This window comes from Pieris napi, chromosome 4, assembly GCF_905475465.1.
Source record: "Pieris napi chromosome 4, ilPieNapi1.2, whole genome shotgun sequence".
Lineage (NCBI taxonomy): Eukaryota > Metazoa > Arthropoda > Insecta > Lepidoptera > Pieridae > Pieris > Pieris napi.
The window spans coordinates 1,002,248-1,015,638 of NC_062237.1; the positions used below are offsets into that span (position 1 = coordinate 1,002,248).

At 33.5% G+C, this 13,391-nt stretch overlaps 1 protein-coding gene across 3 annotated transcripts in view; it reads right to left on the bottom strand.

The window, feature by feature from the left end:
- LOC125048745 (adenylate cyclase type 2-like) overlaps positions 1 to 13,391 on the bottom strand; it is a 136,884-nt gene that overhangs the window by 89,613 nt on the left and 33,880 nt on the right. For all 3 annotated transcript variants that reach the window (XM_047647598.1, XM_047647600.1, XM_047647599.1), the window contains exons 2-3: positions 7,839 to 7,987; positions 742 to 948 (exon numbers count right to left, since the gene is read on the bottom strand). In XM_047647598.1, the coding sequence (XP_047503554.1) occupies positions 742 to 948; positions 7,839 to 7,987 (356 nt within the window). The remainder of the gene's footprint in view (positions 1 to 741; positions 949 to 7,838; positions 7,988 to 13,391) is intronic.

Here is a 13,391-nt window from a genome sequence, read left to right on the forward strand (position 1 = left end):
ATATTTTTTTTTAAATTTAACCGTGCGAAGCCAGGAACTAGGTGTTTATAAAATAATAATTAAATTTTATTAAAAATTGTTATTGAATTTATAAGGTTTTGAAGAAATTTTACTCAAATCTAGCAATATGATCTCTATAACATAGTTTTACGTCTTATTTGAGATACGTTTGAAATACGAGGGAGTCATATGACTTTGCTAGTAATTCTGTATGTTCTCTGTTCTTTTTTGCGATTTATGAAAATACTTTTAATTTAATGCAATACTTTTATTTGTGTACATCAATTGATGATGAAATTAATCTGGAGTTTTTCATTTTATTTCAATAGGAACCGAAATTAATTCAGATTTTAACATTGTTCATTCAACTTCTATTGATTCTGAGGCAATACGGAAATTGCTGGGTCAGATTTTAATATCAAATTCTTTAATAATTGGAGTTAGAACACGACTAAATTAATAATTTCCCCTGACGCTAAGTTCAAGTTGTCCTATGAAAAATTAAACACCTCGTAGTATAATCATGTCTACGCGACGAGATAACAAAGTACGTACCTAATTATTAACCTAAATCGTAAATACCATATCATCATACAAAAGTAATAAACACCTCTATACTTAACAATGATTTAAATATGTCTTTAAAAAGCTAAAAAAACGATTCGATTAAAGAATAGTATTTTTAAAATCAAGCACTGAATTTGTGTGGTTGTGAACAATATCTATTTAAAAAGAACTCACCAAAATTAATGCAAAGAGTGGCAATGGTGCATGATGAGTTGCCATCAGCGTACCAGCACCGAGGCTTATTGTGACTAAGACGGAGCCAGTCAGCGCGAAAGCCTCCCATTCTGCGGCTGCTGGTAATAACGCGAGCGCCAATACTGATAACAGTATGAAGGAGATCACTGATAACGATGATATTGATGTTACTTGGGTTGACAGTTCCTGAAACAAATGATTTCTATGTATTTTTGATCGTACCGTACCCAGAGCTGGTATTACCCTCGCACAGCGCATAGTATCGAAGACATGCTGCCAGCACTAGAGGTACTTTGCCTTTGGAAAATATTAATACCACTTTAGTCTATTTGTAATGTTTAGTAGATAATTTAAAACTTTTGTAAGTAATTTAAACAAAATCCTTTTATGAATTCACAAAAACAATTCTTTCAAATATAATAAAAACAATATATGCGGAAGTCTCTTTAAATTTTGTATAATATTATAGTCATAGTATCAAAGAAACTCCGACACAATCAAATAATTTGATTTCAAATAGCATAATATAACATTATTTTATTATGCTATTTGAAATTTCTTTCTTTCTTTAAATTAAACGTAATATTTCTTTTATTCAATTGAATTATTTTTAAACTATAACTTATAATTACATTACAATATGTGTATTGTCTATGGACAAGTTTTATTAAACTTATTTTGGGGCACAAAAAAACTATTTTACACAAACGCTACAAAGGGAACAATTAAATTGCAAATTCAGACAGTTACCCACGAGACCTTTTATATGTAAAATAGTGCGTTTTACTTGCAACATTTGCATACTCTAACGTTCATTTATATTTTATGCAAAGCGCTGTAATTTAATGTAGGATAGTATATGAGATGAATTAATAGTAGTCCCTATTTCATCATATTTACATAGAATATTAATTAGATTAAGCAACAAGATGTTACGATACATAAACCGACGTATCAGTAAAAGACGTATTAAGAAATCCGCGCAATTAACACTTGGTTAAAATATTTGGATCCAACGTCAAATCTGTGCTGCTCTATGGGTGTGAAACATGAAAGGTCACTAAAGACATCTCGCTCTGACTCCAAGTCTTCGTCAAACGCTGTCTTCGCCTTATTCTGGGCATCTACTGGCCCGAGAAGATCTCTATCGAGCAACTTTGGGAATAGCGCCGCCAAGAAACCACGATTAGCCAGCAGATCAAGCAACTCAAATGGAAATGGATAGGCCATACATCCCAAAGGGATCCCAATCATATTCCCAAGCACTTGATTCGACCCGCAAGGAATGAAGCGTGGCCGTCCCAGGCAAACCTGGCGCAGTACAGTTGCAGATGAGGCAAAGGGAGACGGATAGACTTGGAACAAGGTGAAATACGGCTCAAGGCTGAATGCGATGGAGTCTCACACGATGCGACTTGCCCCATCTAGTGGTCATAGGACTTTAAGTCAAGTAAGCAACTTGCTTGTCATGAGGAAACCAACATTATATATATAACTACGTCATATACTGGCTATTCTATAAATAAATATCCATGATATAGATGCAGAAATGGACAAGCCTGTAACGAATTGGGTCGCCACTGGATACATCAATTGTTTAATAGGAAGACCGTCCTGACCAATTGTACAACGTTTAGTTTATTCAACAGTTTTGGCCCAACTGTCATTGGCTCAATTTATGACTAGTGTTTCGCGAATCAACAAAATATAGATAATATTTCCGCCCGTTGCCTAATAACTTATGTAACCTTTTCTATATTTTATAAGTATGTTTAAATAACGAAGTGTAAATAAATAAATAATTTATATATAATATTTCATTTAGAAAATCCGAAAATATACCGATAATATTTTATCTAAAAATCATAAATTTATTGATCTTATAGTTTTTTCTCATACAATAAAATTATTTATTTCAAATACACAAATATATACGTAGTGTTTACAATTTTGTTAACCTACATAATATAGTAATATTAAAAAATTTATATATACAAAATTTAAAAAAAGTTTCGTCCCTGTGGAAGTTCTACCTTTAACAATGGTATAAGGTATAAGGATGGGGTATAGTTGAGCGAGGATACCACCAGCTCTGGGTTCACCCCACTATATACTATCACCCCACTAGGTACTATCTACCAGGCCCCAAATTAAGCCCCACGGCCCAAGAGTCTACTCCAAAGGGAACAGAATCGAAGTTGGAGGAAAGACTCTTTAAATTTTTCATTGCGTTTGAACAGAAAGTCTTTTTAATTAATGTCATTTTATATTTAAAGTAAATCTCAAGAGACATAACAGGATAGATAGTTAAAGTAATATCCGCTGGGGGCTATTTGACGATTAAATGCCCGGCAGCTGTCCGTTGGAACCTTTGTTCTTGGTAATAAATCCCATACTCATTAGATATAAGCCCATTTCTCGTTTCCTTTGGGCGTTTTAATTCAATTATTACTAGACGAAATTAATTCTAAGATAACAATTGTATTCTGCCAGATAGAAATATAATATTATCTTTATACGAGTGTTATATTTAAGAGAAAGTCCTGTCAGTAAAGTAAAGTTGTCCTGTAAAGTAATGAAATTGCATTTTTCATATTCTGACCTATAGCCAAAGATATATTTTAATTTTAAAAAAATGTGTGCGTGTACTAGGTGTACACAGTACACACGTAAGAAGTGAAACTTCTTTATGACCTTATTTTTCGAAAAATGATCTACTATATGAAACTTTACAGAAATTGGTTAAATAAAGTTAAATTAGATAAAGTTTAACAAAAGGCTTTTATTATCATAGACATGAATACAAATACAATTATTTCATTTTAACTTATTACTGTACTACTATGTAGTACTAAGATTATTACAGAATTTCATTAATTTATTAATTAATTAATTAATTTATTTATTTATTTATTAACACTTCGTTGCATATACATTAATATAGTACAATTGACATAATTAAATAAAAAGGAGAGCAACTGGCGGCCTTATCGCTTTCGAGCGATCTCTTCCAGGCAACCACTGTGAGAAAAAAAAAAGTATTAAATTACATAAGAAAGGCAAGAAGTGCAAAAATACATGAATTACATTTAGTTGTTTAGAAAAAGAAACTTATCAGGAACAAAAAACAAACTAAACTAATAAAGAATACATGAAAAAAAGAAAATTATAATAAAAAGTGCACATGAATCATTAATTGTAATAGAATTATTAGTATTACTATCATTGTTATCTTTATTATATATTTTTGTTACTAATGGCTTCGAATCTCTTCGGATCAACCGTGGTAGGGACAAGAAAAAGATGGCGCGTAACCAAAACATGTGACAAATTTGTGTAAATTTTTTTCCAACGCCGATAAAGAAGTTTGACTTCAAAAAGCAACATGGCGCGTAACCTGCTACAAAATTTCTCCCATACGTCGATAAAGAAGTTTCATTTCAAAAGATGGCGCGTAACGGAAAAATGTTACACTAAATTTTTTTCCAACCCCGATAAAGAAGTTTCACTTCAAAAATTACACATGAACGCGAAATTATCACGTTATTTAAGTATTAAGCGTACCCAGTGAGACGCTGATAAGTTTTATTCAAAAGTAAACAGTATTAATTCAAATAATTCTCACAACTAACTCAAACTGTAGTTAAAATCAGTCTTACTGAAGTATTACTGTACATAATTTGATACTAAACCCTCTAAATGTCAGTCCCAAGTGACAATCCAGGAGTAATAAGCACGAAGAGACTGTATTTTGATCCCGACATTGCAATCGTATTGTACGAAGGAAACTAAGCTCTATTCTCTTGAACATCTCTTTGAAATTGCTTCAACATTCAAACGGAATTCGGACTTATTCTCAGTGAAGTAATTTTAGATACAACCTTACAGGTGTAATACCGTTTAATAAAATAAGATGAAGCTTATCTCTTGGAATATTCTTAAAAGGTGATGAATTTACTACACGAGTACACGTAAAGATTATTTGTTCCTGTTACCATAGTTTTAATAAGTGCAGCGAAAAAGCCTTGATGAGGTTACTAGCTACGTTTTTGTACTAGAAAAACAAATTGGCATAGGTTTTCTCTGGCATGTAGTAAATATGTTTTATTAGGCAAATAAAAATTATTTGTAATGTGCACTTTTTATTATTTCATGTATCCTTTTTTCGTTTAGTTTGTTTTTTGTTCCTGTTTAGTTTTGTCTTAATAACTATATGTAATATGCATGTTTGCACTTCTTGCCTACCATATTTTTTTTTACTCACAGTGGTTGGCTGGAAGAGATCGCTGAAAAGCGATAAGGCCGCCAGTTGCCCTCCTTTTCATTTTATTATGTTCAATTTTTATTTTGTAATGCAACGAAGTGTTAATAAATGAAATAAATATTTTATTCTTATTTGTTTTTTTTAATACTTTAAGTAAGATCGGCTTATCGCCTGACTTTTGGAGCGTTACGAACGTTGTGCATACCGACTAAAGTGCCACCAGCAATTGCCCGAGACAGGGCACGGTAACAGCGTAGCCTTGTCCACATCCTGCCACGTGTCAGCAGTTGAAGTCACGGCCCCCAACGGCTATTAATGATATGGGATGGACCTTGACACAGGAAGTGCCGTACTCGCATCAGGTTAGGTTAGACGTATGAAACACCTGTTCCACCACTAAGGCGTCTGCGTACCCAGGATTAGAAAACACGTCGCAGGTAGAGTGGTGAAGCGGATCCTCCCTGGCTGTCTCCACCTCTTCTTTTTAGCGCATGAACGGTCCCGCAGAATTTCTGGAAGATTTCCCTGGTGCCGTGACGGTACTTGTAACTGTTCTCACAGAGAGCCTTTGCATGCGAGCCTAAGCCTAGTGAACACAGTTTTTTTCTCGCCGGTATTGGCGCGTTGTACTTGTATTTAATATTACTGCATTTTTGAGAGTAATATTAATGAATTGATTAGAGGTCTAATCTGTCTAAATGTGACAGCGACTGTTGATACTTTGTTAAGGATCCACAACCTTTTAATTTGTTTTGTAAGTTTTTAAATTGTTATAGTGAAGACTCTATATACAGAATTTACGTGAAGTTAAAGTTTTATTTCAGATACATGTACTTAAGGTTCCAGGTGTTAGATACTTTGTAGAGATTTCTGACGTAATCTTATCCATAAGTGGTTTAGGTGCGGCTCTAATGCAATTTACTATATACATTACTGCATACCTTAAGCTAAGTAATGAACTTGAGACCAATATACAACATATTAGTAGTGAGAACAGTGATGGCCTAGTGGCTTCAGCGTGCGACTCTCATACCTGAGGTCGTAGGTTCGATCCCCGGTTGTGCACCAATGGACTTTCTTGCTATGTGCGCATTTAACATTTACTCGAACGGTGAAGGAAAACATCGAGAGGAAACCAACATGTCTTAGACCCAAAAAGTCGACGGCGTGTGTCAGGCACTGGAGGCGGATCACCTACTTGCCTATTAGATTTAAAAATGATCATGAAACAGATTCAGAAATCTGAGGCCAAGACCTAAAGAGGTTGTAGCACCACTGATTTTTTTTTATAAAACATATTCACATGATACAAAATAATTTGTTAGTTTCGTTAAACGAGAATCTTACTCAGAAGTGCAAATCGCCTATGGCACTGCACACACCTGCAATCTCGGAAATCTAAAGTATTAGATTTGTATAAATATGAACAAGAGTTAATTTTAATTTTAATTTAGTTTGCTGTACTTTGTATGTGTGTACTGTGTACTTTGTACGCACGCAGTTTTTTTTATGTAATAGGAGGCATACGGGCAGGAGGATGTTAAGTGATGCCGCCCATGGACACTCGCACCGCCAGAAAGCTCGCAAGCGCGCTGATGACCTCTTAAGAATTGGTACGCTCTTTTCTTGAAGGACCCTAAGTCGAATTGGTTTGGAAATACTTAAGTGGGCAGCTGGTCGGTCGTTGTTGGTGGCACCTTGGGGTTTTAGTGGGTATGCACAATCGCAAGTCCCACATAACCCTCCCGCACTAAGCAGTCGCGCCGCGTAGGGTATGCGCAACGCATTTCTCCAAGTATAAATTCCGTTAATTTGTTTTTTTTTGTTTAAAATAAAAGCAATCAATGTGGAAAAAGTATATGTTAAAATATTACAGGAAACTGTTTAAAAATGACGTTGCACTTTAAACTAAATGGGTTAAACATGAAAGCCTTTTAACCTGTCAAAGCCAATAGCGGAGCAAAAAATATAAATTTCCATATAACTTTATTAGTAATAGTGAAATTTGTTAACCGTGATTTCTTTATGTTTTAATACAATATAATTAATACAAAATCATTTGATTTAAGTATATATAAGCGTAGGCCGTGTCTTGTAATTCGTAGCCTATGGCAATCCCTCGTAGCAAGCTAGCTACATCGTAGCATTATCAAACACGTTAATTAAATTATTTAAGCCAAATATAAAAAACAATATCATTATTTATATTAGTTGTGATTACTTTTATAAAAAATAATGAATGCTTACTTTCCGTATTTTTGTTCACGCGTTCGTTTTTAATTTTATTTTATTTACTACACACCGTTACACAAGACTTCATTACTTACACTGCTAACTTTTACTAATATTATTATTATTATATTCTACTAAGTATTATTACATTCTTTTTCTTTATTTTTTTTGCGACTGAGGCGCAAACTAGCTGCTGTGGTCTCTGGCAGAATGACCAGCGCTGTGGAACATTCTGCTCCTCAGCATAACGCTGAGCCAGGGTCAATTACAGCCACAGCACACACGCATTACACACTTGAGATGAACCGAATGGGAAAAGGGAAAATTTTTTTTTTAAATATATCTCTCAATATATTTTTTATTTAATTTTTTTTTCCTTATTGTTATTTTGTGTGTGTGTTTTTGTTTGTAATAAATGATATATCTATGAAAGTTTTGATTAGTTTTAAAGAGCCTTATCCATAATGTGCATAAGTCTTAAAATCCTGGATTACATTAACCAAACCATACATTTTTCAGGGGTTCAATTATGAACCCAACGCCTCTTTACGGAACTATATCATCATTCAATATTACTTACTTGTGAATGTAGAACACAGACAGCACACAATAGCACTAGAGTACACAGTAATGTGACGCAGAGAGCTGACACGAACAGAGCATGCTTCAATCTGACACAATATCGCCTGTACAGCGCTTCAAGTTCCAACTCTGTGCCCTCCTCTTCCTCTGTAAACAAAAAGTTATTTAAACATTCATTTTATTAACACTAATATCTTTTCTTATAGTAAAACGCTTTCACTTGACAGTCCTGAAAGAGATCATTACGGTATGGTTTCGCGTTAGACGGGTTTTAGAAGTTCTTTTGATGTACTGTATTTGCTGTATATGTAAGATTTTATAATTGATAAACCAAAAAGTTATACATTAACAATATATGTATATTTAATCTCGTTAACATACGAAAAAAAATAATTTCTTAATTAAAAAATATTAGTTATCTCTATATATATATACAATTTCAATAATATTGCATTAAATAAAATTCTCGTGTCACAATGTTCGTTCCCATTCTCCTCCGAAACAGCTCGACTGATTCTTATGAATTTTTTTATGCATATTCAGTAAGAATCGGACAACACTTATTTTTCATCCCCCTAAATGTTAAGGGTGGTCCCACCCCTAAATTTTTATTTTTATTTTTAGACAAAACTTTTTGTTTTTATTATTTGATGATACAGCATACAACCCTTAATTTTCACCCCTCTACGATCAACACCTATTTTTAATTTGTTAATTAAAATCTTATGACTTGAACTCTGAAGTTTATGTATAGAGAAAAATTCACTGAACAAATTAAAAAAAATCATTCCGGAAAACCGAACAGTCTCTGGGGTAGTATAGCAAAATGTTCCATGTTGGTATTGTACTAAAGAGGTATGTCAAATCACATTAAGGAGAAACGAAGTTCGCGGGGGCAGTTACGTAGTATTGTTATATAATCATTTAAAACTAATTTATAATAGTGTTCCACAACTCAAAAGAAAAACTATATTTTCATTGCATATGATAGTTCACACTACGTATTGAATATATATTTTCTACAAACGTTTTAATATATATATTCTATAAGGGACAACACTTGAAATTTCAACTAAAAATTCCTTTACCGCTAGATATTAAAATTATCAGATTATTAACGTAACACAAAGGGAACCTGTAATCATATTATATGAGACAGCGAGTATGTAAATACCGAGAAAATGGTCTTATTCAATCCCAAAGGCAGGAATATGGCATTAAATATGCGCAATATTACATTCTTGCTTTTGTTTAATATCCACAAAAATGTCTACTACACCATCAATTTTATTTTACGACCCAAAACAACATTTATTATAATTATAGACTTGTAATTTACACAGAATTTGTGAAATTGAATAGCCTTCTAATTTATTAGAAAATCAACGTTGCCTTGATAATAAATATATATATTAAATAAGGCCATACCTAAAAAAGAATCAAACGTCTACACATGGCCCTAAAATCAGTGGTGATATCTGGACAATGGTGGTGGGGATGAAATCGGCTCGTAGTTCGAATTTGCATTCTCCACCACTTCCCCTATATTGCCCTTGTTTTAGGGCCGTGTGTAGACGCTTCACATAGGTTTTATTTGTTACCAAAGCATCTTAAAAAAATAAACATCCGTGCGAAAGTGGGACAAGCCGCTATTAGTACAAATCCCTACTGATATTGGCATGACTGATTTAATTAATAGATAATACGAGATACATTTTAATCTTCTACAAAATTTTATTGTCATTACATTAACGCGATAGCCTATAGCGAATAATTTCGCGATAGCGAAAAAAATATTATTCAACTTAACGTCTGTCGGGACCGCAGTAGCTGACTACATCTTCACACTTAAACTTAATATTTGAATCTTTTTGAAAAAATATTTCTAACTTTCTGCGGGTAACAAATATTTGAAACTTGATTTGGAAATTGGGACACCGAGGGCAAAAACTCATCTTAAAGGTAAGATTAAATTCACATAAATATTACGTTTTAGCCAAAAGTTCGAAAAGAAATATAAAGAAATAAAACACTTGACAACTAAAATAAGGTATATCATTAGAGAAACTTCAATATAAAATATATATGTCGGTGAATGCTCGGATTATCAGGAAATGTTCGATTCAATTGACAGTTGATTATTATTGTTGCTTTGGTTAATAATTGAGATTAATTAATTTTTTTGGATCAATTTTATTATTATTGTTTTGCTTTAAAATTTAGAATCATTAATAAAATAAATCAGTGGCGCTACAACCTCTTTAGGTCTGGGCCCCAGATTTCTGAATCTGTTTCATGATCATTTTTCAATCTAATAGGCAAGTAGGTGATCAGCCTTCAATGCCTGACACACGCCTTCGACTTTTTGGGTCTAAGACATGTCGGTTTCCTCTCGATGTTTTTCCTTCACCGTTGGAGCGAATGTTAAATGCGCACATAGAAATTCCATTGGTGGACAGCCGGGGATCGAACCTACGACCTCAGGGATGAGAGTCGCACGCTGAAGCCATTAAGCTAACACTGCTCTCTCAATCATTACATAACGAATAAAAGTACTAATATTGTTACGACCCATCAGAGCCGAGGAAATGCCTCGAATGAGGTCTAGGCGCCATCTTGACTTTGGACAGTGCATGTAGTTCAGATTGAGTATTCAGTGGAACATTGTGGTGATGGGACATTGGACCGAGTTTGGTTTATGTGATTTGTAGTTGAGAAGATTGTGATTAAAAGTGAGATCGGTGCCTTGAACCCGCTGCTCGTTATAATTGAAGCTAAAAGTGTTGTGTAATGTTAAAAGAAATCAAACAAAATTAACTACTGTACGATAATTATTCGTGTCTTTTTTACTCGCACATTACCCACATGACGCCCACTAAGCCCACTAATGACGCTGTAAATATCGATGGAGTGACGATATATTACGACATCTATATATCTGCTTTAAAAAAGCTTCGATTCACTCTCAGTACTCGTCAGACGGATATTTTTTTTATAATTTTGGAACTAAACATATCGTATGTTACTCACGGATAATGTAGTATTATAAAAGTGAAAGACTTTGACAACGGTCTGGTAGTTTTTGAGTTTTTGAAAACATATATAAATATAAATATTCCCTTCCTATATATATATTTGCGATATTTGTTTTAAAATAAGTGTTGTTTGATGATTTGCCTTTTTAAAAGAGTACCGAGAGTTTTTCTCTCGACCTACACCCTCTGTTTCTTTGCCGATGAGTAGGGATGCCTACAGATACAAACTTAATGACGTGGAATATGTGATACCTGTATCTTATGCACCGGCCGCGCTTACGCTACGTCACCGATCTCGTCAGAGAGATGTGAATACGCAGCATGCGTTCTGTCCCACTCTAACGCACCTGCGTTACGTCACCGATCACACCAGACCGATGTGAGACGCAGTATGCGTTCTCTCCCGCTCTAACGCGTATTGGCCGCACCTATATTACGTCATCGTGTGTAGGTTTTTAATTTCGTTACGAAATTTTTTGACTCGGTCGCCGCGCTCAAAGCCCGCGATAAAATCTATGCAATAGCTTAATAAAGTCACACTTGAAAATGAATATCGCAACTTACAAATCCCAAACCCAAGGAAATCCCATAATAGTTCTAAATTATATTAAATGCTGAGCGGTAAAAACACATTGTCCCCAAGGGCGCATTCGTCAATAAACCAGCTATATAGTTTATTGCCTTGCCACCGTTTACTGCTTTGTGGTCTATTATCACGATTGAATTATTTTATTACCCCAACAGTTATAGACTTTCGTTAATTGTTTATTGTAGTTTTAGTTTATAGAAAATCGTTAATTGGAAGTTATAAAAGAAATGTGTTAGCATTGTACATTATATATTATTCAGTTTATATTATGTATGTAGATTATGACGTCCATAAAAGCTTCGTCTATTAATTTTTCTAACAGCCCATACTCAATATTTGGAAGAACGAAGCGGCAGTTGTACCATATTTTACATAAAAACTTTTCAATATTACATAGACATTTTGAAAAGAAAATGATATCAGCTATGTATCGGCAATCGATGGCCTTAGACAGTGCTTATTTTATTGAATTTGAATTAAAACTTACGAAACACAGAACAAAAGCCCTTGCTTTTGTAAAGGGAAAAAATTAAAAAAGCACCACAAAATAATAAAAAAAATAACAATAACTAAAACTAAATAGAAACTTAAACCTCATCAAACCCATGATGTTCTGGAATAAGTATGGGTTAAATAAAACTATTAATTTTATTGTATATGTCGCGTTTAAATACTTAATCAAAATTGACCTATAGTTGTATATACAACTATTAATAACTAAATCTAATGTATATTAGATTTGTCTACGGATTTATGTGCTATTTTCCAAACATGGGGAAGAACCCGTAAATGATAAAGAGTTATTGTAGACAATATATATATATTTAAATTAATTAAAACCTAAATAAACATAACAAATAAATAAATACCATTTACAATTTTCTTACCATACATATTAATAATAAAAAAGGGTGCGTGTACTTATTTAGGTACGCGCGTAATAAGTTATACTTCTTTGGCATTATTATAAAATAGATTTTGATTGCATGCAAAGACTGGAAAAGGATTCATTATAGTCAATAAAGTTCAGGTTACATTTGAAAAATTAAATAAATAAATATTTATTATTATTCTCTTACATTAAGTGCAACATAAATTCTATTATTATTCAAATGTTGTTTTTAAATTATGTCCAATGCCGTAGCATCTTCCGTGGGAAACTCATTCTGTTAATTTTGTGTCACGGTGCGACGCCCATCGTAAAATTTCACTCTCATCAATTTTTCATAACGCGTCTAAAGAAGTATAACTTCAATTAATAAAAAGAAAACTACAACAAATTTAAAAAGTTTTGTCCCTGTGGCAGTGTACCTTTAACGCTGACAGAATGTACGCAATTGTTAACGCAATGAGAGAACATTATAACACGATTTTGCGAAGTGGTACGAAATGCCATCAGGTCCTTTATCTGGATTTAACGACTTTAGAATTTTAGAAATGTCCATATTGAAGTGATAAAACCCGGCCTTATGAGTTATGAGTAGAACAATATGTCTTTGTTATTGTTTCGACCCCACGTGTGTCCGTTGACACGTAACTTTGACAGTGCAATTGTCTCAAGGTGAAAATAGTTGCTATTGAATTACGTTGGCACACAACCAAGGTATGAATGGCTAGTACGTGTGGCATGCGATTATGAACTAACACATATTGATTTTAATAGTTCTTATAGCTTGGCCCTAGTATATTTCCTTGTTTAGTTGAAAGGAGGTCGCAGAGTCAAAAATCTTTATAGGCATTACGCTACACTAATTTCAAAAATAGAAATCATTAACATTTATTAAATTGATAAATAATTAAATATTAATAAAAAGAAAATTTAAACAAATTTAAAAAGTTTGGTCCCTGTGGCATTGTACCTATAACGCAGCATTTCCTCGCTGTATTGCGATACTTATTCGTAGAGCGAGGAAAGCACCAGCTGGGG